Below are 16,588 nucleotides of genomic sequence, written 5' to 3'. Positions count from 1 at the left end.
ATACTTGTTGGGTCTAGCCTTTCATTTCTTTCCCAAGTTACTGCTGCCTCAACTGGCAAAGACTGAGATTAAAGGCTCGTTTGTGATAGACTAACTCTTGGGACTTCAGTATGAAGTTGTTACATTGATCCTTCTGCGGCTGTGGCTGACAGAGGCATCAGCCATTAAATAGTTAACTGTGTACATTATAGGCATGCATATATATTTCCTGTCCTGTCTTACTGAACGTTGGACAACGGTACGTTTCAGATTTCCTGACCTATGTGTTTGTCTTTAGACAACAGTGCGGACATGTCAGTAGAAGTCTGCCTATTGTGCTTTTTTCCCCAATGGGTCATACTCGCCGCAACCCTTTCTTGATGGGTGGATGTGCCTGCCATTCACTTCTTATCTGAGGGTTGTAGCTGTATTTCCGCTATTGGCAACTATCAAATATCTGTCCAAAAATACATGCCTCATACTTGGCTGGAGGCTCCAGAGAGATTTTGGCCACTTTCTCCACTCCTTCAGTGTCCTTGTATTGTCCATGTTGTCAAGGTGGTGTTACTGTGAATACAGGCACTTACTGGTAGCAAATGTCTCTTCTGTATCCCACCTTCTTGCTAGTCTCCCAGCTACTTCCACATATACCCAGAGACATCTGTCTTATCACACTAGGATCTAAGCACTTTTTCAGAATTTATATTCCAATATGTAGCCTAAACCTGGATGTTCCTGCTAGTACTGTCTCTTTCCCAATGCAGAGAAGGAGGTGGTGGTGTGGAAGCTATGGCAAAGAGATGGATCTTAGTTTGTCTGAAAGCAATAAGGTTTGTGGTCCTTTTTATCCCATGCCATGATTCTGGGCCCAGCCCCTTGAGAAGGCTCTATCTTCCACACTCACAAGTATCTTTCCTTGACTCTTTGGAGTACTGATGTCAAGTTAGGTGTGGTGGCCCAGGCTTTCTACTTTCTGACTGGTCTATTGGCTTTGAAGATCAAGACCTGGATGTTAGACTTAGTCCAAAATTCTTTCCGGGATCAGTGTAGTAGTTAAAATTCAGTACTGTGCTCACAACATCCCATGTTGATGAGCAGGTTTCCTGCTCTGATTTGTACCAGCTGAAGCTTGTTTGTTCAGTCCAGTCTTATTTGCAGGCATTGTGCATTGCAGTAATCAGCCCTGGAGAGCATGAATCAGTGGATCACTATAGCTAAGTTTTAGTTTTTCATGACTAGATGGAGTCTCTTGGTCAGCCTTTGTCAAACATTTCGGTGCTAGGGGGATACATACTTGTGGGGAAGCATAATATTTATGATCCAGTTAGAGCAGAGGTGGGCAAACTATGGCCCACAGGTCATATCTGGTCCGCGGGACCGTCCTGCCTGGCCTGAGCTCCTGGCCAGGGAGGCTAGCCCCCGGCTCCTCCCCCGCTGTCCCCCCTCCCCTGCAGCCTCAGCACGGCGCAATGCCAGTGCTCTGGCCCACCGCTCCTACCGGGCCAGGCCAGGCCAGGTGGCAGCATGGCTGCGAGCTGCCGCTCTGAGTGGCGTGGTAAGGGGGTGGGGGGTTGGGTTGGATAAGGGGCAGGGGGTGCCAGGGGCAGTCAGGGGACAGGGAGCAGGGGATGGTTGGATGGGGCGGAGGTTCGGGGGGGGGGTGGTCAGGGGATGGGAAGCAGGGGGGTTGGATAGGAGGTGGGGTCCCGGGGGGCAGTTAGGGGCAGGGATGTGGATAGGGGTCAGGGTAGTCAAGGGGCTGGGGGGAGGGAGGGGTTGGATAGGGGGTGAGGTCCTGGGGGCAGTAAGGGGACAAGGAGCAGGGGAGGTTGGATGGGTCGGTGGTTCTGAGGGGGGCAGTCAGGGGGCGGGAAGTGGGAGGGGGCGGATAGGGGGCAGGGTCCAGGCTGTTTGGGGAGGCACAGCCTTCCCTACCCAGCCCTCCATAAAGTTTCACAACCTGGATGTGGCCCTCGGGCCAAAAAGTTTGCCCACCCCTGAGTTAGAGGTTTCCAAGACAGGGAATCAGTAGTTCTGTGTGTTACAAAATTCATCTTTCAGCATTTATGCTGTTGATGCATTGCAGTTCACCTAGTATGGGGACAGTGAAACTAGAGTTCAGTTTCGTTTCTTGCATTTCCTGACCTAGACCGGGAAGGCTTGTATCAAACAAACTGGGTTTGCTGAGCTCTTTGGTCAAGTGGGTCTTTAAAAGTGGCTGGAAGGAGAATGGCATCTGGAGTGGGTGAAAAAACGAAGTAGAAATTGAAAATTTAGGGTACAGTACAGGGATACGTGGCTGGGGTGTTGTAAAAAGAGCTCAGATGTGGGTGCTTTTAAAGTGAAGATAAGAAGCCCTCACTTCTTGAAGTGGATGTGACATGGTCCTTTACCCTTTTTATACCACCCTCATCCAAGAATCTTAAAGTGCTTTACAGAATTAAATCTCAAAGCTGTTCTCGGGGGGGGGGGGGGGGTAGCTCTGTGTTATCCCCACTGTGCAGATTGGGAAACAGACACAGAGGAAGTGTCTTGCTAGGGAAACACAGCAAATCAATGGCAGAGCTGAGAATAGAACCCTGGTGTCCTGACTCCCATTCCTATGCTCTAGCCAAAAGGCCCTTACTTCCATGGTATAGGATGGGAAGCCAGATGTGGTCTTGGAGAAAGAGGAAGATCTGTACTGGCACCAGAGTTTTGCAGTTCTGCTAAGTGTTCTGCATCTTTCTGCAAATAGATCGGGTGAAAATCTTGTGCCAAAAGAGTATTGCATTCCAAATACTCTTTCTCCTAGAAGGCGGAGCACTGGCTGGGGACACAGGAAATTATGGGTTCTGGTTTTGTCTCTTCTACTGACTGGTGGAGTTTCTGTGCCGTTCACAACCATACTGCTGGCCAGGGCCTCGTATCCCTAACCTGGCGGCCAGTTTTGTTTGCCCATTTTAAAATGGGTAACATTGCACAAGGTCATTTTGGCAGATCTGGGAATAGAATCTTGGTCTCTAGTATGGCAGACCCAAGTCTCACCCACCTCCTCACAATGGCTTTCTGAACAAATATGCCAAATGTTTATGCTTGACTAGGTCTGTAACCACTGCTCTAACCACTAGACAGCTTTGCTCCCAGAGCCTGGAGTAAAACCTAGGAATCCTGATACCTGACATCCCCATCTTGTCTCATAAGTAGTTGTACAACATATTGGTAAAAGTGTCTCTGGCCTCCCTCGAGGGGCTGGCTCATGTAGAGGGTAATAGCCTATTCCTTCAATTGGTTACTACTCCAGTTCAAGCGGAAGAAGTCTGTGCTGTATATCTAAAGGCCCAGAGTTTAAACTCTGCTCGTGGTCATGTGGGGAGAAATAGTTTGTAATTAAAGACCGTATACCCAAAAAGGGGCCGAATTAAGATTGCATGGGTAACATCAGTGCTGGCATTTCAGTGTGTGTGTGTTTGTTTTTTTTTATATGCTTGCTTTTGCAACTGTAAGTCTAACACAGGTTTTTTATATGCGAAAGACCTCCTAAGTAGCACTTACTGAGGGACAGGTGCCTTAAAATATTGCAAGTGAGCTACAGAGCCTTTTACCTGTAGGTCACCAGTTTGAACCCAGTCCTGTTCAGTAGGGACTGAAAGCTGTTCTCACCTAATATGGAAGTTGGCTGATTCCTACACTGGGATGAGTTTGAATCTTGGTTCCAGCTCTGACATCACAAGTTCACCACCATTATTTGTACTAATGAGCAGATTTGTCAAAGAATTATTTGAGTCGTAAGGACTGAACTAACATCATCCCTTTCACCAGCAGAAGTAGTCTTTCTCCTCCCTCACCCTCATCAAGGCTGAACTATGCTGGCAGGACAGTGTGTGTGGGAAGCTTGCCCTGGTGTTGCCCTATATATAGATAGATGTCGTTCACCAGGGTTTTCAATCTGGCAGTCACCCTTTCAACTGGGACTAAATTCACACATCTGAGATGATGTTGATGGTTATATGCAAAAATTTAATGTGCTAATTTACATAACTTGTATAAAATGTCACACTGAGTTGCACAAAACTTGGACATGCTGGAAGCAAAAGAGAAGATGAAGCTGAGGCTAATAGTTGGGGATAGTGTCCTTTATCAAGAGTGGTTGTCATTAATGCTTGACCCAGGCTGAAAATGCTTGGTTCTTTGAACTGAGTAAAAATCTTGCCCCAATACCGCTGGACATCTCTAATCTAGCAGCACTCTCTGAAAACAGATTTTTTTTTTTCCATTCTAGTAACTTCTAATTCCAGTTTTAACCTTCTATCCTAGATTCATCACATTACCCACAATGGAGGATTATATAAAAGACCCTTTAATGAAGTTTTTGAGGAAACACCAATGCTGGTTGCTGTGCTGACGTATGTGGGCTACGGTGTCCTCACCCTCTTTGGGTATCTGCGAGACTTTCTGCGACACTGGAAGATCGAGAAGTGTCACCATGCATCAGAGAGAGAGGAACAGAAGGTAGTTGCTGGACAGGCAGGGGTGGGATTTGAGCTGGTGTGCAGTGGCATGTCAGCCAGTAGTACCAATTTATAATGTATCTATTTCTAGCCCAAATGGGTGCAAAAAGAACCTGCCAATATAGCCTTTGCACAGCTGGTTGGAGTAATATGTAAACAGCTTGAAACAATAGCACTGAGGTGCTAATTAATTACCTCATAATCTCAATGAGGTGTTAACTCTGGGGCCCACTGATGACCATTTTAATGTCCACACTGGTGACTGTTTCATTGTCCACCACGTTAACAGAAATATCCAGTTCCTCTGAAATTGAAGATAGAGCACTGATTTATGCCACTGAGGATCTGGCCTTGTATTTGCATCTGTAGTAAACAAAAGGCAATACAGGGAGAAAGCATAGGAATAACTGTCAAACTACTGAGGAAATAATTTTTCTTCCAATAAAAGGCTCTAGAATTAGGGGGTCAAATATTGCTTTTGAGTTAATGTTCAGTGTGATTTATTTTCATCAAGTGAGGATTAGAGTAGGGTAGCTAAAGTACATGGGCAAACGTGGCCCATAGCTGCTCTAACCTTCAGTATAGAAGATTTATTGGTCATGAATCACACTCTGTATTCTTCACTGGATGTTCTCATCAATGTGCTTCATTGCATGCTGGGTTCTGTAGTCTCCCTGTGTCTCGTCTCTGTTAAAATGGGGGCTGCTACAAGCTCCTTTGTTCTGTGCAACAGTGGAGTTTAAGATGCTTTTCTGTGGAGTATCATTACATAAACTCAGTATGCTTCCTGCCAGGAAGGATGAATAAAACTCCTGTCTCTTTTCTTTCTATCCCCCCGCTCCCCCCATGCCCCAGTTTAAATGTACTTTATTAAGTTATTAAAAGTGTATGCACCTAATAATGCATATGAAATATGATTGCTGTCCTGCAGAATGTGGAATGCAGTTTCAGGCATGACTAAAGGGGATACTCAATCTGCAGGTAGGAGCTGAGGTTGGAAGGACTGGGGTTACAGCATTGAGGTTGGTTACTCAGTGAACGCTAGTGCACAATACAGGGGGATTATCCTGAATATCTATAACTAAAGGGGGAGTGGGCAAACTCTTTTGGCCCGAGGGCCACATCAGGGTTGCGAAACAGTATGGAGGGCTGGGTAGGGAAGGCTGTGCCTCCCCAAACAGCCTGGCCTCTGCCCCCTCCCACTTCCCACCCCCTGTCCCTAACTGCCCCCCAGGACCCCACCACCTGTCCAATCCCACCCCCTATCCAACCCCCCTGGTTCCCTGCCCCTTATCCAACCCCCCCCCCCCAGCCCCTTCCCCTTACCATGCCACTCAGAGTGGCAGGACAGGCTTGTTCGAAGGCTTGGGAGATGGGTGGCTTGCCCGCATAGCAGCGTTGCTGCGGGGGAGGGGCCGGGGACTAGCCTCCCTGGCCAGGAGCTCAGGGGCCGGGCAGGATGGTCCTGTGGGCCGTAATTTGCCCACCCCTGAACTAAAGAGATACTGAATTAGGATTCCCTTACTTCAGACATAATGTATATTTAGAATTTCTGTCCTGAGAGTTGTCCTTCAGCCTAAATTCTTAATGTTTCCCTGAAATGCGTTTGTTTTGGGAGATAACTGGTGACTTGAAGCCCTTTGGGAGAGTGTATGTGGAGGATGGCCTTGGGAGCCATTCCTCAGTATGGTGGATATGGATCTTGGGTTGGGTCATGAGTTGCAGATAAGATATGCCCCTTTTCTATCCACTTTTATACTGTTCATGACATCTTTGTGGGTGAGTTTGGTGAGAGATTCGGGGTTTTTTTTGTTTTTTCTTTTTTTTTAAAAGAGGAATCCATTTATGGTTGGTTGTGAAGGGAAGATCAGGGCATGTGGTACAATACACTATAAAAATGGAAACTCCCTTTAAAAAATGTTACCAGTGTTGATGAAATGCTGACCTGGTGCACTTCCTCACATTCATACCTAGATTGGAGTAGCTGCTCGTACTATAAGGTGAACTTAGTTGAGTGCACGTGACTTCGGGAACAAGTTGTGAGCTGCAAGTACTAGACCAGGGATGGGCAAACTACGGCCCGCGGGCTAGATCCAGCCCCTCAGGGCTTTGGATCCAGCCTGCAGGATTGCCCCCTATGGTGCCGCAGGCCCTGCATCACTCTCAGAAGTGGCCAGCACCATGTCCTTGGGACCCCAGTGGGGGTCAGAGGCCTCTGTGTGTTGCCCTTGCTTCCAGGCACCGCCCCCCTGCAGCTCCCATTGGCCGGGAATGGGGAACCACAGACAATGGTAGCCTCGGGGAAGGTGCCTGGAGGCGTGGAAAGGGTAGCACATGGAGCCCTGTGCCCGCCCGCACCCCCCCGCCGTGGCTGTGCAGGGACATAGTTCCGGCCGCTTCCCAGAGTGGCGTGGCGTGGGGCCAGGGCAGGCATGCAGGGAGCCGCTTTAGGTAAGCGGCACCGGGCCAGAGTCCGAACCCCTCCTGCACCCCAACTCCCTGCCCTGAGCCCCCTGTCTGCACCTCGCACCCTTCCTCTGCCCCAGTCCCTTGCCCAGAGCCCATTCCTGCACACCGCACTCCCTCCCACACCCCAACCCCCTGCCCCGGCCCTGCATATAATTTTCCCACCCAAATGTGGCCCTCGGCCCAAAAAGTTTGCCCACCCCTGTGCTAGGCTGTGCATCAGGCTCCCTCAATCTGCCTAGAAGTTTGGGAGAGCAAGCTGTAATGAACCTGATGTAGAAACCAGTTTCACCTTGTGGGTTAAGATAGTTATTGAACACCATTTTGAAGCAGTGTCCCTTTAAGAAATTTCAAGTATTTAATCTTTCAGCATCCTGATTACTTGCCCAGTTGACTCACAGTGGCAAAGAATGGACTTTCTTGCGTAGAGAGGAAGTGACTCTCATTTTATAATTGAAACTTGTATCATTATGCAAGTAAGTCAAAGTGCTTGACAGAGGCAGTTGGCCTAAAATAGTCTCTCCCAGCCTTGTTGCATCTAACTGTATGGAAATGAGAATCTTTTTATTCTCTTCATGCAGATACAAGAGACTGGCAGGTTAAACAAAGCATTGCATTTAGATTTCTGAAGTAATACTTTGTTAATGTTTGTAAGTTACTTGGGAGATGAACAGCACAACATATGGGGATAGGAAGTGTTTGGAAGATCCTGCTGTCTAGGTGACCAGTGTGCAATGAGTTTATTATATGTAGTTATTAGTCATAATGTTTGCAATGCTTTATACAATAAACCCTATCTTAAACAACCACCCAAGGGGTGAGCAAAAGAAGATTGCTTAGTATAGGTGGCCATTTAATGGAAGATTGAACAAACTTGTACTGGAAATCATGGGTTTACTTCAAAGTGGCTGTGTAATATGGTTGTATTTCCTAGTTCATTGTAGTTTATAGGGGCATGGTCTGGAATTAGATCCAAAATGTAATAGTTTTGAAAAAATAAATGAGTACTAATAGAAATATTAACTTTTCACCTGGAAAAAAATAATAAAACTATGTCCTCTGCCACCTAACATTTCAGCTTTGTGGTAGTGCACAGAACCAGAAAGTGACTAGATTAATTTGGATTTTCAAACCTGTTTTTTAGTTTGACAGTATCCTTTGGCTTGCCTACAGTATCCTTGGACTTATTGCAGGGGGAATTAATAACACTCCAGATAAGCCTGATATCCTCTCACTGCTGCTTATATACAGCTCACAAATGGAGGAAGCCTTGTAAATTTTGTTTCTAGCTTCCTTTAAAATATATCCAACTGACATTTCCCTGGTAACTGCTGTTATGAAACACATCCTCTGAGGACAATTAGCAGCTTGTTCTAGGGCATTTAAACTGTTGAATTTTTGGTAGCCTTTATCAGCTTGAAGGAAGCCTGTCCATGTCTAACATGCAGTAGCACATACCTTTGGAGCTTACAGCAAACCTTCCCAGTAACTGTGTAAGTTAAATCTGGAAAACCCATATTGTACTTGATAAGTAGGATTGAATGTTATTCCCATCTAAAAGTGACCTGTATGTGACTGACTACTCTGTCCCTGGGAATCGGAAGACCTATGGTGGTGGTTGGTGCAAAGCTAGATAGGTAATTGGTGTTAATTTCTTTTAAGCTCCAAAGAAAGGGTGGTGATAAAAACCAGCTGCAGGGTATGCTCTGCAGGGTTGGTCTGTTCTTCCCTCTGAGCTAATAGGTTTATCCTGGGGGAGCTGTACTGGAGATAAAAGTTCTCCTAGAGGTGAGGAGGGTGGCAATGTTTGTTGTTAGTTGGGAGACTCCATTTTGAGTCAGGTTGACAGGGCTCACTAGCCCCTTTCCTAGTAGACTTTGACCAGGAGTCTAAACAGCCTGTTTCAGCTTTGAAAGATTGAGTTTTGCCCTGGCTGAGGCCTTTACCAGGGTGAAAAGATTTTTGTTCAGGTTAGACAAAGGGCTTGTCTACACAAGAGATTTTTCCAGTACTATTATATCTGTCTAGTTAAATTACTATGGATAAATCAGTACAACCTCCCCAGGTGGAGACATTTATTCCAGAAGAAGAGTGGCTTTTTTGGCTTAGCTTAAACTATTTTCAAAGCAACATAAACTAACGTGGAAAAAGGCACTCTGATACTGAAATATAGATGTTCTCACGGGAAGTTATGCTGGTATAACTAACAGTTTAAATTCATACACTACTTCTTACTGGTATAACTTTCCCATGTAAACCAGACCAAGGGTTTGTTCTGACTCTGGGTTTTTTACTTTATCTGGGAGCTATATTCTTATGAAGTTGCTATGGGAGTTTGATAAGTGAAGTAACTTCAGTTACTATGGAACCTAAAACTAAAAAATAAAAAAAAATTTCTCCTATATTTGTAATGCTCCTGTGTGTCTTTCTGCTTCTGTGCCCTTCACAACATCTGAGGGCAAATGTGAGCCTAGTATGGTAAGAAAACTGAATACAGATTAAAATCTCACCCTCAGAGATGTTTCAATAAGCTACTATCACAGACCGGACACCTTCCTAGTCTGGGCACAATCTTTCCCCTGGTACAGCCCTTGTTCCAGCTTAGGTAGTAGTTAGGGAATTTCTCATGACTGCAGCCCCCTTTGTTCTGTTCCATCCCCTTATATAGCTTTTGCACAAGGCAGGAATCCTTTGTCCCCTCTGGGTTCCCACCCCTCCTTCTAAATGGAAAAGCATCACGTTAAAGATAGATTCCAGTTCAGGTGACATGATCACATGTCACTGTAAGACTTCATTACCCACTTGCTAGTACACAGGAAGCTTACAAGTAAACAGAGTCATCTACAGTCAATTGTCCTGGTTAATAGCAGGTATCAAGATTCCAAACCACCATTAATGGTCCACACTTTGCATAATTACAATAGGCCCTCAGATTTATATTTCATATTTCTAGTTTCAGATACAAGAGTGATCCATTTATACAAATAGAATGACCACATTCAGTAGATTATAAGCCTTGTAGTGATGTCTTACAAGAGGCCTTTTGTAGGAAGCATATTCCAGTTACATTATATTCACACTTATTAGCATATTTTCGTAAACTCATATAGAGTGCAACGTCACACCAGTTCCCTGTGTTCTCTGCCTTATTCCCAGCAAAATAAGTCCACCTAAGGAGACATACTTTGCTTCTCTACTCTAAGACAAGTACACTGCCTGTAATTGCTACAGTTACAAGCTACCACATCCTTCTTTCTAAGCAAACATATTTCATTCTTAAAGTCAAAGCAATGCAGAGGAAATAGTTTTAAAATAATAAAAGAACTTCCATGCATGCTAATAAGCTTACCAGAGATCGCTCCAGCTGCAAAATAGGCTCTGGAAGGGGCAGCCTTCAGACTCTACCAGGGCTTTTACTGTGGTTTCGAGTTCATCACACCCTTTGTTCTGAACAAGGAAAAACCCATGACTCTGAGTCACTCATTTATCCAGTCTGCCTTTTTGAAGAGACCTTGTATAGGTTATCCACTGGACAATGGATCTCTTCTCGAAGTGCAGCTTCGAAAGGATGGATTTGAAGGAGGGCTGTCAAGCAATTAAAAAAATGAATCATGCGATTAACAACAATAATAAAATACACAAATATTTTAAAAAATGGTATGTTTTCTAAGTTTTCAAATATATTGACTTAAATTACAATGCAGAATACAAAGTGTACATTGCTCACTTTATATTTATTTTTCATTACAAATATTTGCACTGTAAAAAACAAAACATAGTACTTTTCAATTCACCTCATACAAGTACTGTAGTGCAGTCTGTTTATCATGAAAGTTATATTTACAAAAGTAGAATTATGTAAAAAAAAACAAAACAACCCAGAAACCTGCATTCAAAAATAAAACAATGTAAAATTTTAGAGCCAATGGCTCAGACAAACAAGTTTATTTACATTTTCAGGAGATAATGCTGTTCTCCTCTTATTTACAATGTCACCGGAAAGTGAGAACAAGCATTGGTATGGCACTGTTGTAGTCAGCACTGCAAGGTATTTACGTCCAGATATGCTAAACATTTGTATGCCCCTTCATGCTTTGGCCACCATTCCAGAGGGCATGCTGATAGCACTTGTTTAAAAAATAATGCATTAAATTTGTGACTGAACTCCTTGGGGGAGAATTGTATGTCCCCATCTCTGTTTAACCCGCATTCTGCCACATATTTCATGTTATAGCAATCTCAGATGATGACCCAGCACATGTTCATTTTAAGAACATTTTCACTGCAGATTTCACAAAGCACAAAGAAGGTACCAATCTGAGATTTCTAAAGATAGCTACAGCACTCAATCCAAGGTTTAAGAATCTGAAGTACCGTCCAAAATCTAAGAGGGACGAGGTGTGGCGCATGCTTTCAGAAGTCTTAAAAGAGCAAAACACTGATGCGGAAACTACAGAACCCAAACCACCAAAAGAGAAAATCAACCTTCTGCTGGTGGCATCTGTCAAGGTTCCTCCCCCACTCTGAACTCTAGGGTACAGATGTGGGGACCTGCATGAAAAACCTCCTAAGCTTATCTCTACCAGCTTAGGTCAAAACTTCCCCAAGGTACAAAATATTCCACCCGTTGTCCTTGGACTGGCCGCTACCACCACCAAACTAATACTGGTTACTGGGGAAGAGCTGTTTGGACGCGTCCTTCCCCCCAAAATACTTCCCAAAACCTTGCACCCCACTTCCTGGACAAGGTTTGGTAAAAAGCCTCACCAATTTGCCTAGGTGACTACAGACCCAGACCCTTGGATCTTAAGAACAGTGAACAATCCTCCCAACACTTGCACCCCCCCCTTTCCTGGGAAATGTTGGATAAAAAGCCTCACCAATTTGCATAGGTGACCACAGACCCAAATCCTTGGATCTGAGAACAATGAAAAAGCATTCAGTTTTCTTACAAGAAGACTTTTAATAAAAATAGAAGTAAATAGAAATAAAGAAATCCCCCCTGTAAAATCAGGATGGTAGATATCTTGCAGGGTAATTTAGATTCAAAAACATAGAGAACCCCTCTAGGCAAAACCTTAAGTTACAAAAAAGATACACAGACAGAAATAGTTATTCTATTCAGCACAATTCTTTTCTCAGCCATTTAAAGAAATCATAATCTAACACATACCTAGCTAGATTACTTACTAAAAGTTCTAAGACTCCATTCCTGGTCTATCCCCGACAAAGACAGACACACAGACCCTTTGTTTCTCTCCCTCCTCCCAGCTTTTGAAAGTATCTTGTCTCCTCATTGGTCATTTTGGTCAGGTGCCAGCGAGGTTACCTTTAGCTTCTTAACCCTTTACAGGTGAGAGGAGCTTTCTCCTGGCCAGGAAGGATTTCAAAGGGGTTTACCCTTCCCTTTATATTTATGACAGCATCTGTCTCAGATAATGAAAATGAACATGCATTGGTCCACTCTGCTTTGGATTGTTGTTGAGCAGAACCCATCATCAGCATGGATGCATGTGCCCTGGAATGGTGGTTGAAGCATGAAGGGACATAGGAATCTTTAGTGCATCTGGCATGTACATATCTTGCGATGCCAGCTACAATAGTGCCATGAGAATGCCTGTTCTCACTTTCTGGTGGTGCTGTGAGCAAGAAGTGGGCAGCATTATCTTCTGCAAATGTAAACAAACTTGTTTGTCTGAGCAATTGGCTGAACAAGAAGTAGGACTGAGGGGTTTGCAGGCTCTAAAGTTTTACATTGTATTATTTTTGAATGCAGGTGCGTTTTTTACATAATTCTACTTTTGTAAGTTCAACTTTCATGATAAACAGATTGCACTACAGTACTCGTATGAGGTGAATGGAAAAATACTATTTCTTTATCATTTTTACAGTACAAATATTTGTAATCTATACACTTTGATTTCAGTTAAACACAATACAATATATATGAAAATGTTTTTCTACATTCAAAATATATAATAAATTTCAGTTGGTTTTCTATTGTTACAGTGCGATTAAAACTGTGATTATTTGTGATTAAATTTTTTTGAGTTAATCACATGAGTTAACTGTGATTCATTGACAGCCCTAATTTGAAGTAGGTCATTTGCATTCCTTACACCCCCAAGTATTTGCTAGGAAATCCACTCCACACGTATTGTCCCAAAAAGTCCTTTGAAGTTCCTAAACCAGCAGTGGGCATACTTTTTGTCTCAAGGGCCACATCTGGGTATGGAATTGTATGGTGGGCCATGAATGCTCACAAAGTTGGGGTGCAGGAGGGGGTGCGGGCTCTGGGTGGGGGTGCAGGCTCTGGGGTGGGGCCAGAAATGAGGCAGTGAGGCTGTGGGAGGGGTCTCCAGGCAGGGGGTTGGGGTGCGGGAGGGGGGGTGAGGGCTCCAGCTCGAGGTGTGGGCTCTGGGGTGGGGCTGGGGATGAGAGGGTTGGAGTGTAGGGGTGGGTGCTCTAGGCTGGAACTGAGGGAATTGGAGTGTGGGAGGGGGCTCCGGCTGGGGCAGGGGATTGGGGCACTGTGGGAGGGGGTGAGGGCTCTGGCTGGGGTGCAGGCTTTGGGATGGGGCTGGGGATGAGGGGTTTGGGGTGCAGGAGGGTGTTCTGGGCTGGGATCGAGGGCTTTGGAGGGCGAGAGTGGGATCAGGGCTGGAGCAGGGTGTTGGGGTGCGGGAGGGGCTCAGGGGTGCAGGCTCCAGGTGGTGCTTATATCCAGCAGCTCCCAGAAGTAGCGGCATGTCCCCTCTCTGGCTCCTATGTGGAGGCACAGCCAGGTTGCTCCGTGTAGTTCCTGGCCAATGGGAGCTGCAGGGGTGGCGCTTGGAGCGCGAGAGCGTGTGGAGCTTCCTGGCTTCCCCTATGCTCAGAAGCTGGTGAGGGGGACATGCCGCTGCTCCCAGGAGCCGTGCAGAGCGGCCCCTGACCCCACTCCCTGGCTGGAGAGTGGGAGCGGGGCAAGCCCCAGACCCCGCTCCCCAGCGGGAGCTCGAGGGCCGGATTAAATCAGCTGGTGGGCCGCAGTTTGCCCATCCCTGTCCTAAATGTGATGAGATTGTATTAATCATGTCTTCCTCCTAAAGAACCTCTATAGATAGTACATGAACTACTTCCAAAATACTTAAGTTAAACCTTCCTGAATTAAGTTTAATTCCATAAGGTTTGTCCAGGATATTGTTATCTGTAAAACTCACTTCCCCTTGAGGTTCTAAAAACTTTAATTCTCCTTAGGTAGGAAAGGACACATCTGAGATCCACGGTCTACCTGGGAGGTCCATTCTGTGACTGGATTTGGTTTGCCCTTCTGTAATTTAAATTACCTGTGGAGGAATAAATAGGTTGGTTTGTTTGTTTTTTTTTGCTGCTCTGCTGTGTGAAGGTGGCTAAGGGCTTTTAAAAAAACAATTCTACATGCTCTTTTTTAGAAATATCAGGACTGTTGCATCTCGTTGTGACGCTTTGGGTTTCCCCCAGATCTGCAGGGCATTCAGTCACTGCCTGCCTGCTCTGTAGCCCTGAGTGCTGTTGTGTTGTGAGCATGCTGCTCATGTTAGGGCTCTAAGCCACAGCTGTACAATGCTAGTCTTTACTCTTTTTGTTTGTGGTTTTCCTTGGAGGATCCAGAGCAGTGGATGAGGTACCATGCTAACTGAAGGAGAAAGGGGGTTAAATCTTTAACAAAAACGTTTTTCTTCCAGATATGTAACATGAGTTGGAGTTATTTGGTCTGTCGGGACCTAATTAAAAGCTTTGAAAGAAGTATGAATAAATATTACTTTCCTCTCAATCAAGATTTACTTCCATGGTACAGTGGAACCTCAGAGTTATGAACACCTCGGAAATGGAGGTTGTTTGCAATTCTGAAATGTTCAGAACTCTGAACTAAACATTATGGTGGTTCTTTCAAAAGTTTACAACTAAACATTGACTTAATACATCTTTCAAACTTTACTATGCAGAAGAAAAATGCTGCTTTTAACCATATTAATTTAAATGAAACAAGCACAGAAACAGTTTCCTTACCTTGTGAAATCTTTTTTTTAAACTTTTCCTATATTTTTAGTAGTTTACATTTAACACAGTACTACACTGTATTTGCTCTTTTTGGTCTCTGCTGCTGCCTGATTGCATACTTCCAGTTCCAAATGAGGTGTGTGGTTGAGTGGTCCGTTTGTAACTCTGGTATTCGTAACTCTGAGGTTCTACTTATACATAATGTCAAAACATTAATTCTTCACTCTTTCATATGAGCTCCTCAATAAAACAGGCCAGACAAGTTCTGAATTTCTAATATGAAAAACAGCTTGCATGGATTTTCTTCCTGTCTGTCTTCCTCTATCATAAACTCCAGCTTTTCCTCCTGTGTAGGTCACTTTTAATGAAAGATGCTTTTCTTGCACCAGTAGATCAGGTGAATAGTGTATTCTACATAGTCTCACTGCTCTTCTGATGTCAAACTTCCTTTTAATTGAACAGTAAATAAAGAAATTTTGTTATCCTTTCAAGCTTTCAAAGTGGGCCAAGGGAGTACGTTACCCTGTGCTCAGATGAGTCAGTTGTTGTCAGTAAGCTTGAAGTTCTTCCTTGTTATCCATTCAAGACATACATTTGGTTTTCTTGAGAGATATGTTGGAAAGGAAGCTGGAGTTCAGGAAACATTTTTGCAAACAAACTTTGTGGGATATAAGTGATAATGCAAACTATAGAGAAGAGTTTGTTAGAATTCAGCTTTACAATTGGGATTCTGAACACTAGTTTGGGAAATTTGGAAGTTAATTTCCACAGTAATGCTAATGCTGCTGTATTAATTGCATTAAAGTATGTTGTTTTTCTGAAAATGAACTGTAAAAAGGGTACCTTCATACAGAAGATTTCCTTGCTCTCCGTTGCAGCTGAACACACAGTGAACAGGAACTGCTGCACTGGGAGAGGAGGAGTTGGGAAAGTAGGCCCCAGCGGGGGCCACCCCTTCTCCATCTCTTCTCTACAATGGGATGTAAACAACTGAGGAAATTTTACTCATCTCCTGGGATTGAAATATGGATAATGTGGATAAGGGCATGCCCTAGGAATTGGGAAGTTTAGGTTCTGTTCCTGGTTCTGCTGCTATGTGGAGTTGGGCAAGCGGCTTTCCCTGTGCCTCAGCTTCCCAGCAGAGCTTTATGTAGGGAATGACACCTCAGTGAAGTTCTTTAAAATCAGTGGCTGAAAAGTGTTCAGTGTGATCATATATTGCATTTTTCTTGAGTGCACTTAAAAGTGCATCCCAAACTGATGCAGAAAACTGGCTCTCCTTGTATCACAACAGACGAGGCATATGATCTTTTCTCTTGTTTGAATGCCCTTAATGTATCTTTTGCAGGACTTTGTCCCATTGTATCAGGACTTTGAAAACTTCTACACAAGGAACCTTTACATGCGCATTCGAGACAGCTGGAACAGACCAATCTGCAGTGTACCTGGGGCCAAAGTGGACATGATGGAGAGACTTTCCCAGGACTACAATTGGACATTTGTGTGAGTTAAAGCTTGGGGAAAGATTCCCAACAATTAGTCTGAAGTGGAGAATGCCTGAGGACTATGAAACTGTCTTTGAAGGAGCAGCGGGCCCTGCACAGACTAGTGGATAAGAGGGAAGGTCTTCT

At 44.5% G+C, this 16,588-nt stretch overlaps 1 protein-coding gene across 1 annotated transcript in view; it reads left to right on the top strand.

Annotated features, from left to right (window-relative positions):
- Nucleotides 1-16,588, top strand: part of SPTLC2 (serine palmitoyltransferase long chain base subunit 2) — a 113,839-nt gene that overhangs the window by 19,655 nt on the left and 77,596 nt on the right. The window contains exons 2-3 of the mRNA XM_084630294.1: nt 4,276-4,470; nt 16,306-16,460. Of these exons, the coding sequence (XP_084486420.1) occupies nt 4,276-4,470; nt 16,306-16,460 (350 nt within the window). The remainder of the gene's footprint in view (nt 1-4,275; nt 4,471-16,305; nt 16,461-16,588) is intronic.

This window comes from Lepidochelys olivacea (genome assembly GCF_965140295.1).
Source record: "Lepidochelys olivacea isolate rLepOli2 genome assembly, chromosome: 6".
Lineage (NCBI taxonomy): Eukaryota > Metazoa > Chordata > Testudines > Cheloniidae > Lepidochelys > Lepidochelys olivacea.
Note: the sequence above shows the minus strand (reverse complement) of the source record. Positions and strands in the feature narration are given on the sequence as shown.